Raw genomic sequence first — 22,427 nt, 5'->3', positions numbered from 1 at the left:
ACATAGTTTTCCCAGAACATAGTCCCTTGTAGTTTGAGCCCCAAACTATTCCTTGGATTCTACAAGTCGAGAGAGGGCCTGGAGATAGCCTTGAGAATGACATGGCTGGTGCTGCCTTGCCTGAGAGAGGACAGGATGGAAAGGAGTGTTCTGACAACTGACCTAAGGGCTACAGAGCATAAAACTTAGTTCTACATTAAAACCATTATATCCAGATTGAGAGTGGCTACCTGGCTTTAAGGAACTCTTTTTTTTTTTTAACCTATTCTGTGTTTAGGGTCATCTTTGAAGCTTCTTTTCTGCCTGATTTGGACACAATATCTTTATTTATTTATTTTTATGTGGTGCTGAGGGTCGAACCCAGAGCCTTGCATGTACTAAGCGAGCACTCTACCTCTGAGCCACAACCCCAGCCCCTTCTGCCTGATTTTAATGCTTATCTTTTTAGTTCAGCTGCTGAAGTCTATTCTTTTATCCATTTTCACATTTAAAAAATACATCATAATGTAATTTGTCTTGAGACTTAAGTGACAAACCCACCTGTATTAACAAAATTCTTCATTTCCAAGTAATGCTGAAAAAAATTGTTTTCATAATCTAGTTTGGTAACATTCAAAAGGTGATAATCCCCTTTTTCTCTTTATTATATTTCTGAAATGAATTTGGGTTCACCCATTTATCTGCCTTACTCTATGCAGGTTTTTCATCTTGAAGATATAATAGAAGAAACAGGCTTTGTGTTGGAAAAAGACTCGGAATATTGTCAAAAATTTCTAGAGGAGGAAGAAGAAATAACCCTTAATGTCACTGGCAAAGCTGGGGGGATAAAAAAGTACCACGTAAGAAGAAAATCTTTTGAAAGAGATCTAGTGTTGATATCCAGGGCATAACCTGCCATGTGAATTTCATATGGCTCACGCAGTAGATTTGGGTATAATTTGGTAGAAGAGAAACAGATACGAGTGTGAATAAAGTTTAAAGATCATTTTTTAAGCATTGTTTTATAGTCTTTAATTTGTAATATAATTGTTCTCTTACATTGTTCTGAGCCACTCAAACACAAAAAATTAAAGGACTATGTAAATAAGAAGCAGCTTTTATAACAATTTCATAGCAGTGATCAATTATTAAGGAGTAAATTCATAGTGGTTTTATATACTTTGTCTTTTCACCGTAAGTGATTAGATGATGCAGGCCCAAAATCTAGATCTTTGCCATTGGTCTTCTTAGTACCCTCCCTCCTGGCAAGAGCCAGTCTTAGATATATAGGGACAATATTTGGGGCAAGCACAATTCTTCCTAGGGAGTTAGTCTCAATTGTGTGTTTTTAGAAACATCAGGAAAGCTACATTATCTGACATTTTAACCAGTGGTACTATATCCAGCATTTTGAGTACATCTATGACATTTCATTTGTATTTCATGCAAATATCCAAACTGATGGAAATACAAAATTAAAGTTACTTTATCTTTTAAAAGACAGATAACCCCAGAAAGCAAAAGCTAAAATCTTTCTCTGAAATTCCAAAGATAGGAATTACAAACTAAAAAAACAACTTTAGAAAAGTTTAGTTATTTCAAAAGAGATTATTGGAATTTATAGCCAAAGTAGAATGTAGGAGGAATGAGGTAGGTATAAATTACCATATTAAAATTATTATGTCCTCTCTTGGCCTGACTGCTTTTTAAATGCCACAGAATAATACATAAATTATAGGAGAGATTTGAAGTTTTAAATTTTTTCCACTTGAAAATTGTACTCTTGCTGTATTTTAACAACAGTAATGGTGACAATGAAAAAAGTAGATTTGAATGGATGTAAATAACTTCGTTTTTCTTACAAAAATATTTAATGTTTTCATTCAGCTCTCTGTGGTGTGTTTCTTTTAGGAACACATTCCAGTTTATACTGGAACAAGTGCCGACTTAAATCCTTTTTACCAAAAGTACAGCAACCGCACTCAGCATGCTATTTCCTACATGAATCCTCACAAAATCAACCTGGATCTCATTCTGGAACTTCTTGTATATTTAGGTATATTTCTAGTGTCTCTCTGTTTTGATAAAATATTTCTTTATTTTATTAGCTATTTTATTAATATTTTAGATGCTGTTTTTTAATCTTCAATATTTTATCTTTTTTAAAAATTTCAGACAAAAGTCCCCAATTCAGAAATATTGAAGGAGCAGTATTGATCTTTTTACCAGGTCTTGCTCATATTCAACAGTTGTATGATCTCCTGTCAAATGATAGAAGATTTTATTCTGAACGGTAACTACAAATCTTCACTATATTCCTTGTAATTTTAAGATAGAAAAACATTTGAAACATTAAAAGTCTTGGGCTGGGGTTGTGGCTTAGTGGTAGAGCACTTACCTAGCACGTGAGGCACTGGGTTCGATCCCCAGCACCACAAAAAAAAAAGTAAAGGTATTTTGTATCTACCCTCAACTAAAAAAATACATATTAACAAAAAAGTCTTAATCAGAGTTTTCAAAGTCTTTTCACCTTAAGTGAAAAATGTAAACAGTGAGTTAAATCTTTGTGTTTAATATTTCTATTATAGCATTTCATATAGTAAAAATTTTTACATACTATAGCTGCATTTGTTCTATTTTCTTAGTATGATTAAGTAGAGAGAATCCTGTGATTAAGCATAAAATGGTGACTCTCCCCCCAATCCACTTAACCTTATAAAAACAACAAGAAGCTAGGCATGGTGGTGCATGCCTATAATTCCAGCAGTTCAGGAAGCTGAGGCAGGAGGATCGCAAGTTCAAAGCCAGCCTCAGCAACAGTGAGGTGTTAAGCAACACATGAGACCCTGTCTCTAAATAAAATACAAAATAGGGCTGGGGATGTGACTCAGTGATTGAGGGCCCCTGAGTTCAATCCCCAGCATCACCCCACAAAATAACTCAACAACATTATAAATTATCGTATTTACGCAAATGTTCATCTGTTCTGATATAATTTACTATTGATATCACGGTTTTCACATTAACATTACGACATTTTAAAAAATTCTTTAGACCCTATATTTCATATACAATTTGAGCCACCTTAATACAAAATTCAAAGTTCTAAATGTTTAAAAATCTGAAACAATTCTTACCCCAAGCATTTCAGAGAAGGGATATTCAATCTGTAACTTGTTCATATTACATGGGATTTTATTCAACTATTCTATGAACTTTTGTGTGTTTAAATTTTTCATGATAAACCATTTGAAAATTGCTTTCTATATGCAAATAAACTTTGTTATTCTTTGCAGTGTCTTCTAAAGAGAAACTCTTGCTAAGAACTATGATTTTAACTTTCAGATATAAGGTGATAGCTCTGCATTCTATTCTTTCAACACAAGATCAAGCAGCAGCATTCACACTTCCTCCTCCAGGAGTCAGGAAGGTAAAATTCAGTACATCAAATTTATAGTGATCCACCTGATCATATTTCATGAAAACATTGTGACTTTTTATGATCGAAGGAAATTATTAAGTACCTACTCATGACAGACTCCTAGTGCTCTACTTGAGTCAGAAGTGAACCCAATATTAAAACTCAAGCATTTGAATATTTACATTACATGCTATTAAAGGGACAAGACTTTTGACGGGAGTGGTAGTTGAAAATATGGCATAAATGTTGCTTGTGAAAAAAACAAATCACTACTTTTCCCAGGAAGGCATTTTGAAGGAAATTGGATATCAGGAGCTGTTTAAGTCCCAGGAGAATTCCTATTTCTAAGCTGTTTTTTTCCTGAATGTTTTTATAGTACAAAGATCATTATATTATGGAAATAGTCTCAGTATTTTCATTGTGTCCTCTCCTCAGGATTCTTCTTGACAAAGAGTATCTCAGATTCTGAACCCTTTCTCTGAGCACAATCTAGGAACTATGGGAAAGATATAGCTGTTGGAAAAAGCCTGACTGTAATGCAAGAGGCCTGGTTTCTAGTTGCTAAATTGCCACCATCTGTGTAGTCTTTGACAACTACTCAACCTCACTTTTCTTTAAGAAAGGTTGAATTAAACTGTTGATTTTCTAACTGTGCCTTGAGAACTATAGGGATCCTGAGGCTATGCTCTGATCTTCAACATTTGGGCTTCCCTGTAAGATTTTGTTTGAAGAAAAGAGTTCCATCTCTTAACCCAAAGGAAAAAAATTAAAATTTAAACACTATTGAAATATAATGATCACATAGGTCCCATCCAGCTCTTCATAATCTGGGTTTCATTTCCTAGAATAAATGAATAAGAAGCAATTATTCAATATCAAAATACACAGAAGTAGAGCAATGCTTATTGGATTTGACTCAGAATTTCCTAAGTTTTATCTCCAGTTATTCAACAACAACATAAAAATGCAAAAGATTGCACTATTCAGTAATCACTGTTAATAATTTTAGAACTAGAGAGTTTAGACTGCAGAATTTATCTGTTTCTACCTCCTAATTTACAGGTGAGGTAATTCAGGACAAACTCATAAAGCAAAGATATAAAGAAGCAGGATAGTAAGCAGTTGTCAATCATCTGCCTTTTTTTTTTTTTCCTTCTAAGAAATCTGAAAGGTTGCACTGAGCTGTCTCCATTCACTGACCCAGTTTCCCATTCTACTCTGTCATTTTTTAAGATGATTTACTAGAATTAGGGGAATGTTGCTTTTCTTATAATAAAAATCAACTTTAATAAACTGAGCTGATGAAACTAGAGCAAATTAATTACAAAATAATAACAAATTTTAAGTTTTTGTGAATAAAATTGAAATTCATTTTTAAAAATTCATCAGTTCTGCTGGGCATGATGATGCACACTTGTAATTTTAGCTACTTGGGAGGCTAAAGTGGGAGGATCGTTGAGCCCATGAGTTTGAGACTAGCCTGGGCAACCTAATGAGATGCTGTCTCAAAAACGAACAATACTAAAAATTCATCAGTTCAAACTATCTAAAGAAGTTTAAATGATGATATGTTGCTGAAAGTTGTTTAAATGTTTTAGCGTTTTGTTTATTTTCAGATTGTTTTAGCAACAAATATTGCAGAGACGGGTATCACTATTCCAGATGTTGTATTTGTAATTGATACTGGAAGAACAAAAGAAAATAAGTAAGTTTGAATTTCCCAGATCAAGACATTTTTAACCTGGAAAGAGTTTGGGGCTCTTGAATTGTTAGGAGAAATTACAGAATCATATAGGGAAAATCCCAAATGTCTTAATTCTGCCCAAAGCAAAAAGCCTTAGAAAAGCTATAGGAAACTTTAAAATGTCTGAGGCTAAATGTTAAGAATTTCATTTCATGGGGTTGTGAGGCCATTGTGCTACTACTTTTAGGAAAGTGCTAAAAAATTTTTACATTACTTTTTGTAGATTTTTTTGTTTCTAAAATAAATTGTTTAAGAAAAACATTATTTGTGGGATAATAACAAAAGGACATAAATCTAGAGTCAGCTGGATTTAAATCTCTGATTTGTTATCTTGAAGAAAGTAAAAACTTTCTAATCATCAGTTTTTTTATGTGTAAGTGAGAAAAATGAAGATATCCTAATTGAAAGTGCCTTGTACAGTAACTGGAACATAACAGATAATCTTAACTAAATCACCAACAAAACAATTACTACTTTATAAATATTTTAATATTTATATTGCATAAATTGGGTACACTGCCTTTACTACTTTATAATTACATACACTATCCCTAATATTAGGACACTGTAGAAATATTTGAAAAATAATACTGTCAAATAAAAAATAAGTTCTTGATCGTACCTCTAGAGGAAATGTTTTCAATGTTTAACTTATCTTATGAAAGGTATGATGAATTTTAATGTTGACACTAGCACTTCTCAAACTATTTCAAAGAATTCTTGTTACATAGGTATTCCACTAAAAAAAAATAATAATAATCCTTGATCAGATTAATTTGAGAAAGGGTAAATGACACAAGCTTGTCTTTTTTCCTTGTACCAGAGCTTTTAATTTGGTATTAAAAACTTCATTATCAAAACAACCTATATTTAACTTAATGTTAAGAGTCAAATATTTCTGGGTTTTTCCAATTTTAATGTGAGTTATCTACTTATTTTCTCCTAAAACATTTCTTTAGGTACCATGAAAGCAGTCAAATGAGTTCCTTGGTCGAAACTTTTGTGAGTAAAGCTAGTGCTCTGCAGCGCCAGGGGAGAGCTGGGCGGGTCCGAGATGGCTTCTGCTTTCGATTATACACGAGAGAGAGGTATGGCACCGCATTCAAATTCAAAAAGTCCAAATCAGTACTAGGTGGCATTCCAGATATATTATCTTATTTTTCAGATTTGAAGGCTTTATGGACTATTCTGTTCCTGAAATCTTGCGTGTACCTCTGGAGGAATTATGTCTTCATATTATGGTATTTGTTATTAGGAACTTAGATGAATTTTTTTGTTCTTCACCCTTTTTAGAAAAAAAAAATATAAACTTATCTTGCCTTTATGTTGCTTTATAGATTTTCAAGTATCTTGTTCTTTAATATGTGCTCCTTTCCATCTTTTTATAAGTATAAATCCACTGTGCTTTGATTTTGCCATAAATACTCATAGTTTCTATTAAAATACAGCATATGTATTGAAATACAACCTAGATCAGTAGTTCTTATCAGGGGGACATGTGGAGTTGTCTAGAGACATTTTGGGGTTTTATAACTGGCAGGGATTGATAAATGTTCCTGGTCTCTAGTGGGTAGAGATGAGGGATGCTGCTGAACATATGAATAGTGCACAGGACAGCTCCCTAAAACAAAGTACTACCCAGCACAAACTTTTAGTAATGCTGAAATTGAGAAGCACTAACAGACCAAGGACTTCTAGACTGATAATATCCTCCTTTTCTTAGAGTTTTGACTAAAATCAGTAGTGAAGAAACCAAAAATGTGGACTGGAAGATCTCATCCTCTTTTCTACCTTTGCCTCCAAACACATACATCTCCCCAGCCCCACTATAAGAAAAATAATAAGGATAACCTTACACATTTACCCTCTTTGCTTAAAATTTTACTGAACTCAAAATTTAGTTCCACTGTTTGTGTAGTATCAATTCTTTCTGCTCACATACCAATTTTATCACTCTTTCAATCTGCAGAAATGTAATCTTGGTTCTCCTGAGGATTTCCTATCCAAAGCCTTAGATCCTCCTCAGCTTCAAGTAATCAGCAATGCAATGAATTTACTCCGAAAAATTGGAGCTTGTGAACTAAATGAACCTAAACTGACTCCATTGGGCCAACACCTTGCAGCTTTACCTGTGAATGTCAAAATTGGCAAGATGCTTATTTTTGGTGCCATATTTGGCTGTCTCAATCCAGTGGTAAGTGAAATGATACTGCTGCTACTTCACTTTAAATGTCATTTTGCTAGGAAATTCTCAAGTTTGGAAATAATTTTTAAGTTTTAAATTTTTATTTTATATACTTGAAAATCTATTCATTTACTTAAGTATACTACAGGTACTGTTATGTGACTTCAGTTTGTCTGAACTTTTGCTATCAAACAACCCACTTGAAATATTTATTTAGTTGAATATATGGTAGATAATTCAAAGGAAGTTTTAAACACCACAGATTTTGAAAACTAGAATCAAAACTTATTTTTTTTCTTTTATCTGTGTTCCCTTTCTGGGCCAGTAGTTATCAGGATTCTGTTTTCTCCATTCATTCATTCATTCTATGCATCTGTCTGAATCTTTGGGCACATATTCTGCACTGTCTTTATCAAGCTGTGTCCTTTTCTGGGCATAAATCAAGGTTGTTTAAAAACAACTATTATTTTCTCTCTTTTTCTTTAGTAATTAGATCTAGGTGTGGGGTTGGGGATGTCACTCATGGTAGAGCACTTGCCTACCATGCATGAGACCCTAGATTTGATCCCTAGCGCCACAAAAGGAGAAAAGAAGGAAGAGAGAGGGGAAGGGAGGGAAGAAGGAAGAGAGGAAGGGGTTACTCACCAGGATTGTGCCAAATTCAAAAAATTACCTCTACCATGATAGTTTGTCTGAAAAGTTGCAACAAGTTAAGCATATTTTTTTAAAAGGCATGGCAATCCGTGATTTAGCAGTAGGAGTTAAGATAACTGAGCTGTGATTCTGAGATTGCCTCTACCTACATGACAGACTATAAATCACTTATATACATTTTCAGTTTTTTTCTCTAATTTGGGTTCCTTACCTCCTTCAGAAGATAAAAATAAAGTAATGCATTTTTTAAAATGAAACTGAGAGTTACTACTTAAAATGAAAATATAAGTTAGCTATGATGGAATATGGTATTATTAAAAATAAGGACAACTTACAGTGTGATTGTTTTATGATTTGCTTTCTTTTGTAAATCTGTTTCAGTGTATACTTCTAATGATAAATTATTTGGTTATTTATGGATAGGCAACACTGGCAGCAGTTATGACAGAGAAGTCTCCTTTTACCACACCAATTGGTCGAAAAGATGAAGCAGATCTTGCAAAATCAGCTTTGGCTATGGCAGATTCAGACCATCTGACAATCTACAATGCTTATCTAGGGTAAAGAAATAATCTACATGGTGGGCTGGGGATGTGGCTCAAGCGGTAGCACGCTCACCTGGCATGCGTGCGGCCCGGGTTCGATCCTCAGCATCACATACAAACAAAGATGTTGTGTCCGTGGAAAATTTTTTTAAAAATAAATAAATATTAAAAAATTCTCTCTCTCTCTCTCTCTCTCTCTCTCTCTCTCAAAAAAAAAAAAAAAAAGAAAGAATCTACATGGTATCAATATGCTAATGACCTGAGGTTATTTACTTTTTAAGAAATGAAATCTTTGTCATTAAAATTATTGACATTTCAAGTTTTTTTCATTTGTCACAGTATGTTAGAATTTCATAGTTTTATGCTCTTTAAAATTTAAAAACAATTTTCTTGAGATTACATATATTCATTTATCATGTTTGGAGTCATTTAGTAATTTATTACTATATGTAAACAAAAAGTTTATGTTGTAGTTGAAATTCTTATATAAATGTAGCTGCTATAAAAAGCAAGAACCTTTCTCTTTAAATGATTATAATTTAATTAAACCTTACTTTGGTTACAACCTCTGAAAAAGAAAACTTGGAAAGAAAACATAAACTTTATTCATTTATCAACATTTCATTTATCTAGATGGAAGAAAGCACGGCAAGAAGGAGGCTATCGATCTGAAATCATGTATTGCCGAAGGAACTTTCTTAATAGAACATCACTGTTAACCCTAGAGGTAATTAACACACTTCTCTAAAGTCAGATGGAAAACTATGATAGGCTTATTTTTAGGTGGAGGGGGGAAGAAGAAGAATGTATAGACTAGTGCTTGACACACAGTAAGAATTTAATAAATACTTACTGAATTAATAAACTTATAATTTTTGTTCCATTGTTACTTCCAACAAGTAACCAATATGTATGACATAGTGATTTAAAACAGTACTTAACAATTGTATATATTTGGGAAATGATTTTTTGTTTTAAAAAGGCAGCATATTTCCTTAGAAATAACACTAGTATGGGAATTAGGATAGTTAACCTCTATCAGTCTCGGTTCCACTTAAAGAATCTCAAAGGGGCATAATTTACAGTTCTGAATCTGGAAAATTGTTTTCTTCATTATACTAAAATATAGACAGACTATTATAATGAACTTCCAGGTAACCATTTCCTGCTTCCATAATTATCAACATGTGATCAATCTTGCTTTAATTTATATTCTCCTACTAATTGCCCTCTAGATTATTTTTAAGCACATCCAAGGCATCAGATCATTATGTATATCTGAAGTATGGGATTTTTGTTTTCCTTAATATTTTCACACCTTTTAAAAATTTTCTTAATATTTATACAGTGCTTAAATATCCCTAATGATCTCATAAATTTTTTTAACTTAATTCAAATCATGATCCAAACAAGGAATACCCATTAAATTTGGTTGATATATCCCTTAAGTCTCTTAATCTATAGTTACCCCCTCCTGTTTTTTCCTTTTTGTTTTGTTTTGTTTTTTAACAAACCAGGTAAATCATCCTATAGAGGTTCTTACATTCTGAAAATAGCCACTCTGGGCCAACTGACTGAAATTCAGTATGTGGAAATACTGGTTCCTTGGTCCAAAGGTGGCAATTTCTTCAGTTTAGCCCTTTCTCCTTTAACTTAAACCTTACCTTCCCCCAACCTCCAGATTGTTTCTCACTGCCTTCTTTGTCTGATCCTTTTCTTCACCTACTCTGATCTGCAAGGTTTTAGATCTCTTTGCTAACTCTGGTGTTAGAGCAGCTGTTTGGTCTTTCCTCCCCTGGAATCAGTGTTTATTTTACCCCAGACCAAAAGCCTAAAGAATATCCTAAGTGTAAATGTCACCTTTTAATTACTTATATCCTGTGTACTTTGAAAAATGTTCATCCTTCCTGTAGTAATCTTTGCTGATTGGCACTGTTAAAGGTAGAAAAATGTTTTAGGTCACAATTTTAGATTAAAAGAAGTCGAATTCTTTAGGAAATTAAGGTCAGATTCCCAGAGACAAAAGGTAGAGAATGTAATCACAGTTCTTTAATTCTTTTTCATTGTTATTCTGTGACCATCCTCATTGAGTAAAAAAAGGATAGCTACTACTGAAACAGCTCTCATAGAAATGCTTATATTTTATAACATCTAAAATCTTACCATGGTGAAAGATCTGGCTCTAATTGTTAACTTTCCAGTATCTCTTTTCTCTACCCTAACTTAATTTGGGTGGAAGTCAACTAAATAATAATTTGGCATCTTGTCTGTTTTTTATGGAAAACAGTAATACAAATTACAAAGTTATTTGGAAATTTCTCTCTTTTAATCAATTGTGATTATGTCTTTTTTAAAAAACATAAATCAATCTAGGATGTAAAGCAGGAATTAATAAAGTTGGTTAAGGCTGCAGGATTTTCATCTGCCTCAACTTCTACCAGCTGGGAGGAAAACAGAGCCTCACAGACCCTCTCTTTCCAAGAAATTGCCCTTCTTAAAGCTGTATTGGCTGCTGGACTATATGACAATGTGGGGAAGATAATCTATACAAAGTCAGTGGATGTTACAGAAAAATTGGCTTGCATAGTGGAAACAGCCCAAGGCAAAGCACAAGTACATCCATCCTCAGTAAATCGTGATTTACAAACTCATGGATGGCTCTTATACCAGGAGAAGGTAAAGTACTTGTTCTTAAATTCTAGTTTTCAGAACATTTTTCTAGAAGTCATTTATAACAAGTTATGTCCCAACAAATATCTAACTTAGTTCTCAAATTGAGCTATTCTTTTTTGTGTTTGAAATCTAGATGTACATACATAGCTTCTCAAAAATAATACTTATGTCTTTTTCATTTAGTAAGAGAAAAATAGTAGAATTTTCTCTGAATTTTGTACTTGGAATAAAGACAGTTATAACAGATAGTTAATTAAGGTATCAGTTAATAAAGTTTCAAAAGGGAAAAAAGACCAAGTTGTATGTTCCATTTCCAAATAAGAGGAATCTTGGATGGGGTAGTAGAACTATGGATTAGTGGGCAAGAGTCTGAGTCATAGTATCACCTAATTTAATAGCAAATATTTATAGATTACAATTAAAACAGTCTTCTGAATCATAGCTACATTGCTATTCCATTCTCTTACTTTAAATGTATGGTAGAGATTATGATGACATTTTATTTGCTTTATATTTTGGTTTTTTGTGTGTGTTTTTTGTTATTGTATTGACTCATGTTTTAAGGCAGTAAGAAAGAAAACATCAAATTGAAACACATTTCTTCCCACGTTACTATAAGAGTGCCTTTATTATATTTCTTAACCTTTAAAGTAACAAGAATCCATAATTTCTAGCACTGGCTTGAAAACACTCAATATATTATGAAACTTAAATGTAAAACATGAGAAATTACTGACTGAACATTTATCTAGAAACCAGAAACTTTGAAATGTAATCATAACATTATTATGACATTAATTATTTAATATCATTAAATAATTACTTATACATAGTTTCATTTATGGTCAAGGCATATAATTCAACCTTACAGATAATATTTAAAATGCCTGGGGCTGGGGATGTGGCTCAAGTGGTATCGCGCTTGCCTGGCATGCGTGCGGTCCGGGTTCGATCCTCAGCACCACATACAAACAAAGATGTTGTGTCCGCCAAAAACTAAAAAATAAATATTAAAAAGTTCTCTCTCTCTCTAAAAAAAAAAAAAAAAAAAATATTTAAAATGCCTTTTAATACATAGGTGATGATAGTAATTACTGCAGAATTGAAAAATTCACATAAGAGAATGATTTAAAAAGAGTGACATTATTGAAAAATGCTTATATGAAACAGATAAATGAATTTTTGTTTTTAGACTGTGAAGTTGTTTCTCTCCCCTTTTTTTTCTTATGTAGATAAGGTATGCCAGAGTGTATTTGAGGGAAACAACCCTAATAACCCCTTTTCCAGTTTTACTCTTTGGTGGTGATATAGAAGTTCAACACAGAGAACGTCTTCTTTCTGTTGATGGCTGGATCTATTTTCAGGTACAGAGCACAGCTGATTTTATTCATTATATAAAAATTTTCAACTTCTAATAACATTGAAGTAGATTTTTAAGTTTTTATTGAGGTTTACTTACTTTCTTCTTACAGTTTAAAATAAATGACTTCTTTATTTTATCCTGCCTGTATGGTTTTAAATCTATTAAATTTAGAAATCAAGTTATATTGCTATTATAAAAGTATATATATTTGTTATCAGTAACAATTATTAACTTGTCATGTGTTAGGTATATCAATAGTTAATTTCATATGGATTATCTCAAATATAATATCTTAATAATCTTATTAGATTTTTTTTTTAATTTCCTTTCTATAGAGATGCTGCTATATAGAAATACTTTTCTAGATTACATGGATTAGTTATTGGTAGAGCAAGATTCAGATGTAGAATTATTGATCCCCAAATTCAGGATCATTCATTCCACTGTGTTTGGCCACACAAAGACCAAACAGATTCAGTTTTTAATACATATTGTCAAGTTCTCTGTATAAATTAAACCTAGATATGCTTATTTCTGGCAATAAGTGCATCTGTTTCTTTGTAGCACCATCAACATCGACCAGCTTAAACTAAGCAAATCTAAAAAATTTTATTAGGCTTCACCATGATAGCTGTATGCCCAGATCTGTAGAGGTGAATTTTACATGTAACTTAAAAAATTATCTGGCCAGGTACAATGGCACGCATTGTGTAATCCCAGCATTATCAGAAGGCTGTTGCAGGAGGATCGAAGGTTCAAAGCCAGCCTCAGGGGCTGGGGTTGTGGCTCTGGTAGAGTGCTTGCCTAGCACATGTGAGGCACTGGGTTTGATCCTCAGCACCACATAAAAATAAATAAATATAATAAAGATATTGTGTCCATCTACAACTAAAAAATTTTTTTAAAAAAAGCCAGCCTCAGTAACTTAGTGAGGTCCCTAAGCAATTTAGAGAGACCTTGTCTCTAAATATTTTTAAAAGGGTTGGGGATGTGCCTCAGTGGTTGAGCACTACAAGGTACAATCCCCAGTACAAAAAAAAAAAAAAATTATCTGGTACTTTGTAAAAAAGTTTAGTGGTAGAAATTTCTATTGTTGGATTGTGGTGATGGTTGCACAATTCTATAAATTTGCTAAAAATCATTGAAATTAGATACTTAACAATGAGTGTGTTTTTATGGTTTGTTAAGTTATACTTCAATAAAGCTTTTAAAAAATTTCCATCCCCAAACTTTAGTCTTAACTCCCACGAATTATATAAGAAAAGTTATTGGAATAATAGTTGCTTTATTTGGGGAACAAATATCAAATTTAGTAAGAATTTCAATATGTTTGCATAGCTTAACTACTAGAAGTAATTTGCTAATGTTTTTCCATTGTGTTTATGTTAAAAGTCAAGCTTTGCTAAGGCAGGTAAGATGAAAGATATATAGTCTTACCTTAATTTATTTAAAGACACTCAAATTCACCTGGATCAATTTTGTCCAATCTGTCATCTTCTCTCAACAGGCTCCTGTAAAGATAGCTGTAATTTTCAAGCAGCTAAGAATTCTCATTGATTCTGTTTTAAGAAAAAAGCTTGAAAATCCAAAGATGTCCCTTGAAAGTAAGTGTTTGATTATGATGACAGTGGAAGAGAATATATATGTGGAAGACAGTATTTATAATTTATTTTAAGTTAAAGCACACGATAGCACATTGAAGTTATAAATTCCATGTGACTAAAAAAAATTTTAATAAAATCTATTTTATGCTGAATTCCATCAAACTCAGATAATTTCTGATTATTCACAAATTACATATTCTCTTAAGATTCTTTTAGTTTATCTGGGCATAGTAGTACACCCTTGTAATCCCAGAGAACAGGACCCTGAGAAAGGAGAATTACAAGTTCAAAGACAGCAAGGCCCTCTGCAATTTAACAGGATCTTGTTTCAAAATAAAGAAAAAGGCTGGGGTTAACTCAGTGGTTAACAACCACTCTTGGGTTCAATCCCTAGTATCAAAAAAATAGAAAAAAAAATCTTTTAACTCCTACCTCTTCTAAACTTTGCTTCTAAACTGACCATTTCACAGAAAAAAAAGGGATAATAAAAATGAGCATAAAATTTTACTACTTAATTAGCATCCTAGTAAACTAGTAACATAGTTATTTAAAAAAAAAAAAATAAGAATTAGGAACTTTCTGTTAGGTTTACCATGCATTTCTCACAAATGCAGAATTGTTAATCTGTAAAAAATAAATACATTATCCTTCAACAGAAATCTGAAATTGACACTTAACCATAAAAATCATCCTGACAGTTATAAAAATGCAGGGTCCAAAGGACTATCCCAGACATACTGATCTCTATAGGAGAAACCTATAGCCATTTTTTTCAGTCTTTTATTCTGTATACTTCTGCTTTACTATCATCCCCCTTTTAAATGCAATTTATTAAAATTAACAAATTTCATTTATTTAATAATTTGGGTTATATTTCTAATGGAGAATGTTCCACATTTAGGCTTTGAGTGGTTACATCCTTATGCTTTGATTTAACATCTTTTCTAGTCCCTGTATTTCTTGTAAACTAGTGGTTGTATAATAGAGACTTGATTAGAATGAAGTTGTAGGAAGAGAATATCTTCCTATTGGTGCTATATGCTTCCCATCACACCATCACATAACATTTGTCAAAATTTCCATTGCAGGGTTGGGGCTCTAGCTCAGTGGCGGAGCACTTGTCCAGCATGTGTGAGGCACTGGGTTTGATTCTCAGCACCACATAAAAATTAACAGATAAAGGCATTCTGTCCACTTACAACTACAAAAAAAAAATTTTTTTTAAATTTCCATTGCAACCACTGAAATTCAGAGCATTTAAACCAAGTGTAAATGCAGAATTCAGTATTAGAATTTAGAATTAGCTCTGATAATTACAACTTTTCTAAAAGAGTGATTATGAGATTCTTAGGAAGTCACAATTTCAGGGTAGTTGTTAACAGAACAACCTTAGCAAATAATGCCTCCTCTCTTGATGTTTGTCAAATCAGTGGGTATTGGTTCCCTTTGTTATGTAGAGAAGCTTGTCACTTCCCCATTGACACCTCTCCAAGAACACTTCCCTGTTACAATTTTTTATTTCCTTTGGTCTAAACATGAAGAAACTGATAACAGTTTCTTCTTCCTTGCCCATTTTATGGAAATCCTGCCATACTCTGAGGAACATGGAAAAGTCAATAGGATTATTTCAACCAGATGAAAAAGTTGTAAGCAAACATCTTATCTTGAATTTTTAAAGAAAATATTTCTTACAAAGAAAAGAAACAGTTTTTACCACATTATGTCTTTGGACCTTAGCCTGTACATAATCAATATTGACTTTTTTCCAAAATGTTGATTTTTTTTTGTTATTGTTGTTGAATTATAGTGAAACTATAATAATAGATAACATTTATAGGACAACAAATAATATTTTATAGGTATCTCTAGTATTATAGTGAATATTGTTGGTTTTGATTTTGTATTCTTAATTTAAGAAAATATTTTAAAGAGAATTCCTCTTATTTACATGCATATACATTGGAAAGTTAGCCAGTGTTGAATTTATTCATGGGTGTTTTTTTTTTTTTTTTTTTTTTTTTACTCAGATGACAAGATTCTACAGATCATTACAGAATTGATTAAAACAGAGAATAGTAATGGATACTGAAATTAAGATGAAGATACAATCGTGAAATTATGTGAAAATGGACCATCTTATTAAGTATTTCATTATCTAAAATGTTGGTACTAGCCATTAACCTAAAGGTGGTGGGGGAAGAAAAAGCACAGACTTTCAACATGTGTAATTTTCTAGTTACTTTTTAATGATGATTATTCTCAGTGTATTTGCCACTACATTTACAATAAATTCTTTGGTATCATCCATGTTTTGCACACTGTTATGTGCCTTAAGGGCAAGACCTTTGTCTGAAGTATCTATAACTTAGTATTGTGATTTTCTGAGTAGCTGCCGTATCCTCTTCTGTAGTATCTATAACTTAGTATTGTTATTTCCTGAGTAGCTGCCTCATCCTCTGTCAGCCCTTGAGGTTTGGAGAATTTAGACCATTTTAGCCCAGAAAACAAAATGAACTTAAAAGCTATTATAATTAAATTTCCATAAAAAAGAACAACTTCAGAAGTTAGTTATTTAACAATTGATACTCAAAATTGGAACCTAAATAAGTGTACAACCAATAGATTCCACCTCTTTCTGTATCAGAAAACATAAAGATGTAGTGCTGGAGGATGGCCAGAAATGATGAATGCTTTACTTATCAAGTTTGGGTTAGATAGCTTGCCCTATTTCGTCATTCCAAAGCTTTAACATTACCACCTTTGAACCAAGCTTTTGGTACCCACAAGTGAACAGGTAAGTTGAGATAGTAAAACATGCATAGATATTTTTCTTTTTTTAACTTTTTTTTTTTGAGATAGGGTCCTGTTATGTTACCTAGTCAGGCCTAGAACTCAAAATCCTCCTGTCACAGCCAAGTAGCTGGAATTATCACGTGTTACCACATGCAGGTTTAGATATTTTTCAGTCATTTTATTTGTTTTGCTTCCTTTTGAACTCAGGGGCACTTGACCACTGAGCCATATCCCCAGCCCTATTTTGTATTTTATTTAGAGACAGGGTCTCACTGAGTTGCTTAGTGCCTCACTGTTGCTGAGGCTGGCTTTGAACTTGCGAACCTCCTGCTTCAGCCTCCCAAACTGCTGGGATTACAGGCATGCACCACTGCACTCGGCTACTTTCTCATTTTACATTAGTAGATTGTTAGTGAACTTCAAATACAGTCCTTCTTAGATCAAGCAGTAGAAATTATATCTGAAGGACAAAAGATTAGAATTTTATAGAAACCTAGTACAATTGACTCTCATAATAGATACTCAGTTTTAATATTTGTTGACAAATAATCAACTTATATATAGATGGAAGTGAATGATAATACTTAGTAACAGTCTCTAATTTTCGGTTTTACTTGCAGTATAGCAAGGAATTTGAATTTGACAGCTGGGAGTCCATGTGACAACAGTTTGGAATCTCCTTAGTGCCCTTAATATAAAGAAGAATGCCAGCGGAAAGAGCTAGATGGGGTGCTGGAGGCAGTTCAGCTTGAGACACACAGAGGCATAGGAACTCTAGAGTCCTACAGATGGAACTAAAGTTGATCAGTCATTTTGTATGGGCAAGCTAGTGCCCCAAATGTTTTGTCTGTTAACTGATGTACTCCACAAAATCCTGTGAGGTAGTTAACTGTGTTAACCCCATTTCTCTGTGCTCTGAGGCATAGAGAAGTGAAATAACTTGTTTAGAATCATACTGATAATAAGTGGCAAAAGCATCATGACTCTAGAACTACTTAAATTTCTGAAATATAACCATTATTCCTTTGATATTGTGAATCAGTGGCTCACATCAATCTCCAGCACCACATATACACAAAAAGACTAGGGTCATAAAGTTAGTCTTCTTCAGACATGATTAAGATATGGGAGTTGATGGGCTGGGGTTGTAGTTCAGAGGTAGAGCGCTCCCTTACCATTCATGAAGCACTGGGTTCGATCCTCAGTACCACATAAAAATAAAATAAAGATACTGCATCCACCTATAATTAAAAAATATTTTTTAAAAAAAGATACAGGAGTTTAGTAATCATCAAAGAACAGAGAAAATTTTTTTTGTTTTATTAATATTTATTTTTTAGTTTTCGGCGGGCACAACATCTTTGTTTGTATGTGGTGCTGAGGATCGAACCCGGGCCGCACACATGCCAGGCAAGCGCGCTACCGCTTGAGCCACATCCCCAGCCCCAGAGAAAATATTTTTAAATTTTAAAATCTCATAGAACTCCCTATTTTGAAAGATAAAAGCTATACCACTTGGGTGATTAACCCTTTACTGGTTTCCCATTACTCTCAAAATATAAAGTTCTGTATGTAACCTACAAAGTTCTAAATGACTTGGACCTTACTACCCTCATTTTCCCTGCTTTCCCATTTCTCATTGTACTCCAGTCACTCCAGACTCCTTTTCAATTCCTAGAAGATGCCCAGCAGTTTTTTAAGCATTTTCACATAAGTTCTGCAATAATGTACTGCATCTTTATAGAACAAACCGTCCTACTGAAGTACATCCCCCTGTTAGTAACACAGCATAGTACTTTTCTCAGATCTGTTTTTTGTCTTCTCCACTAAACCATACTTTGCCTCATGATTGTTTCATTAATATATAACGAGCTCAAGGCCTGGCACATACAGGTAATTAGTAAATGCTGGATGAATAAGGGCCAAGATAGGGCTATCATGGAAGCCAAGGAGGGAGAGTTTCTGGAACCAGGAGTATTGTCAATAGATGCTATGGACTAAGGCTACTAGATTTAGATTTTTTTTTTCCCCCTGATGAATATGTCAACCTTTTAGAACAGTTTGAATTGAAAGTTGCAAGAAAGGACACTGTCAGAAGTCCCACAACTATCCACACATTTGATGATTAAATAGAAGGACTTCTGCAGGACTCAGAGGCTTTTATTATAGAGAAAGGATATACAATAGGAAAAGACACAAATGTGAAGTTTAGAAAAATCTACACAGGCTTCCTCTGTGTTGTGCAGTCCTGAGTAGCCCACTTTAGATCATTCCAAGCATTTGGATATCACATAGGAACAAAGTCCAGGCATACCTACCAAAACTTCAGAATTCCTGAAGAAAAATGGATATTTCATGCCTCTAGAACAAAACAGTTTTTCCTAAAAAGCAAGAATTTTTTAAAAGCCTACTTCCCAGGCTGTATCCAAATTGCCATTCTTGTAAGCAGTTCCTTCTAAAGACCTTTGGCCTGCTCTGTTAACTCTTTTCCACACAGGCACAAATCATAATTTTAGGGAGTAAATGAAAAGCTGGGGCAGCAAGTAAGTAATATTCTTTATGGATATTATGAGGGAAAAGAGCATAGTAGGTTAAAGAATGAGATGATTTTAGGTGGGAAGACTCTTACCAATTAATGGACAAGATGGAAATACCCAGCAGGGTGTAAGGATGACATCAGAGAAAGCCCAAAAAGAACTAAAGAAGCATACTACAGGGAACAAGTTGGAAGCCTCTTGGCTTTCTTCAGCAAGGCTTAATTGCTTAAGGTGAGCAAATAAAGTCAGTGGTGGGGTTGTTTTATCACATGATTATAGGATCTTAGAATGAAGGAGACTATCACTGAAACATGTTGACTAAAAATGTTTAGATAGAAATAAAAGGGTCCAGAACAGGCCATGGACCAGGAAAACAAAGGGATCACAATCTAATCTCAAATTTATTGTGAATAAGTGAAAGGTAGGGAGGTTGGTTAAAGAAGATAATTTCATAACTCAAAGTCTAACATGTACATGTTCCAATAATAAATAAACCTAAAGCGTTTCCCTACTGATACATAGCAAAATGGAGATTGAAGTCACTGAAGATAGGTCCAGGAATAGCGTGACCAGCATGTGGTTCATCAGCACTGAATGCAGGAAAGGGATGGAGAAGACCAGGCCAGGTGCTATAGTCATTGGGGAAAGTGGGAGGGTGCCCTGAAGTTTAATATAATGTGGCAAGAAAAACAGGATCAGGTGAGAAAATGTCATGCTTTTCAAATAAGTTGTTGAATCCTAGTGTTGGTATAGATAGGAATATGCCACTTATTCTCATTAAATCAATTCTTATACCAGAGACATTTGGAAGTAGAAGGAGTCGTCATCAGAGAGGACTGGCAGGAAGGTAAGACCACTCTTGGCAACTAGCAAGACCCTATCTCAAACTAAAAAAATTTTAAGTGCTGGAGTAGGGGTGTGGCTTAGTGGTAAAACTCCCCTTGGTTCAATCCCCGGTAGCAAAAAAAAAAAAAAAGTAAGTCTTCAGGACCTTGGATTAAGTAATGGTTTCTTGGATATGACACCAAAAAGCAGTTGCATTTCTAATGATAAATAATCCCAAAAAGAAATTCAGAAAACAATCTCATTTACAATGGCATCAAAATGAATAAAATATTTGAGCCAGGAGTGATGGCACACACATGTAATCCCAACTAATGGAGAGTTTGAGGCAGAAGAGTACAAGTTCAAGGTCAGCCTGGATAATTTAGCAAACCGTGTCTCAAAAGGATAGGAGATGTAGCACAGTAGTAGAATGCCCCTGGGTTCAATCCTCCCTAGGTTCAATGGCATTTTTTAGATAAATAGAAAAATAATCCTAAAACTGAAATGGAACTGAAAGGACACCAGATTGCTGAAACAGTCTTTTTTTTTTTTAGAGAGAGAGAGGGAGAGAGAGAGAATTTTTTTTTAATATTTATTTTTCAGTTTTCAGCAGACACAACATCTTTGTATGTGGTGCTGAGGATCAAACCCGGGCTGCACGCATGCCAGGTGAGCGTGCTACCGCTTGAGCCACATCCCCAGCCCTGCTGAAACAGTCTTAATATTATTAAGGACAATAAAGATGGTGGCCTCGGGGGCTGGGGATGTGGCCCAAGCGGTAGCACACTCGCCTGGCATGCGTGCGGCCTGGGTTCGATCCTCAGCACCACATACAAAACAAAGATGTTGTGTCTGCCGAAAACTAAAAAATAAATATTAAAATTCTCTCTCAAAAAAAAAAAAAAAAAAAAAAGATGGTGGTCTCATACTTCCTGATTTCATATTACAAAGCTACAGTAATCAAAACAGTATGATATTGGCTAAAGACATAGACCAGAACAGAATAGAGGACTCACAAGTAAACTCACACATATGGTCAAATCTTCGACAAGGGGGCTGAGAACACACAACAAAATAAGACAGACTCTTCAATAAATGGCACTTGGAGAAATCTGGCATCCACTTGCAAAAGAATGAAATTGGACCTTTAATGTACACTCTATTCAAAAAATCAATTCAAAATGGATAAAAAGACATAAACTTGAAACTATAAAACTTTTATTACTTTGTATACGAAATGGCCCCCAAAATCTCATGTGTGTGAGATAATGCAACGATTTTCAGAGGTGAAATGATTAGATTATGATAGTTGTGACCTGATCAGTGGATTAATCCATGGCTGAATTAACTGGGTGGTAACTGTAGGCAGGTAGGGTGTGGCTGGAGGAAGTAGGTCACTGTTGGCAAACCTTTGGAGTTCATTTTTTGTCTGATGAGTGGAACTCTGTGCTTCCTGATTGCCATATCCTAGCTGCTTTCCTCTGCAATACTTCAGGCCCAGAGCAATGGAGTCGGCTATCTATGGAGTGAGACCTCTGAGGCAGGAGGATTCAAAGTACAGAGCCAGCCATAGCAACTTAGTGAGGCCCTAAGCAACTTAATGAGACCCTGTCTCAAAATAAAATATAAAAAAGGGTTGGAGGTGTGGCTCAGTGGTTAAGTGCCCCTGTGTTCAATCTCTGGTACCAAAAAGAAAGAAAGAAAGAAAATAGGGGGAAAGTTTCACAACTTTGTTCTTAACAATGATTTCATGGATCAAACACCAAAAGCACAGACAACAAAAGCAAAAACAGTTTCTACATCAAACTAAAAATCTTCTGCACAGCAAAGTAAACAACAGAATGAAAAGCAACCAACAGAAATGGTTTAAAAATGTGCAAACCATGTATCTGGAAGGGTTAACACCCAAAATATATTAGAAACTCCTGCAATTCGATGTTCAAAAAAAATAAACTTTCCCAATTGAAAAAAAAATGGACCAGGACTTGAGTAAACATTTTTCCAAAGAAAACATAGAAATTGCCAACAGGATATTAAAAAGATGCTCAACTAACTAACCCAAAATGAGTTTTGCCTTACATCTAGCTATTAAGATGCCTAGTAT

General features: G+C 33.9%; 1 protein-coding gene across 1 annotated transcript in view; it reads left to right on the top strand.

Moving 5' to 3' along the window:
• Nucleotides 1–16,473, top strand: part of Dhx29 (DExH-box helicase 29) — a 46,537-nt gene extending 30,064 nt beyond the window's left edge. Inside the window, exons 14-27 of the mRNA XM_046456289.2 lie at nt 699–839; nt 1,891–2,035; nt 2,155–2,272; nt 3,325–3,409; nt 5,017–5,105; nt 6,104–6,232; nt 6,310–6,385; nt 7,114–7,338; nt 8,407–8,543; nt 9,162–9,255; nt 10,902–11,204; nt 12,434–12,565; nt 14,072–14,168; nt 16,196–16,473. Coding sequence (XP_046312245.1) covers nt 699–839; nt 1,891–2,035; nt 2,155–2,272; nt 3,325–3,409; nt 5,017–5,105; nt 6,104–6,232; nt 6,310–6,385; nt 7,114–7,338; nt 8,407–8,543; nt 9,162–9,255; nt 10,902–11,204; nt 12,434–12,565; nt 14,072–14,168; nt 16,196–16,257 — 1,833 coding nt within the window. The 3' untranslated portion in view covers nt 16,258–16,473. The remainder of the gene's footprint in view (nt 1–698; nt 840–1,890; nt 2,036–2,154; nt 2,273–3,324; nt 3,410–5,016; nt 5,106–6,103; nt 6,233–6,309; nt 6,386–7,113; nt 7,339–8,406; nt 8,544–9,161; nt 9,256–10,901; nt 11,205–12,433; nt 12,566–14,071; nt 14,169–16,195) is intronic.
• The last annotated feature ends 5,954 nt before the right edge of the window (nt 16,474–22,427 follow it).

This window comes from Marmota monax, unplaced genomic scaffold (assembly GCF_021218885.2).
Source record: "Marmota monax isolate L192 unplaced genomic scaffold, Marmota_monax_Labrador192_F-V1.1 WCK01_AAM20220418_F8-fsc00037, whole genome shotgun sequence".
Lineage (NCBI taxonomy): Eukaryota > Metazoa > Chordata > Mammalia > Rodentia > Sciuridae > Marmota > Marmota monax.
This window is presented reverse-complemented; position numbering and strand designations above follow the sequence as displayed.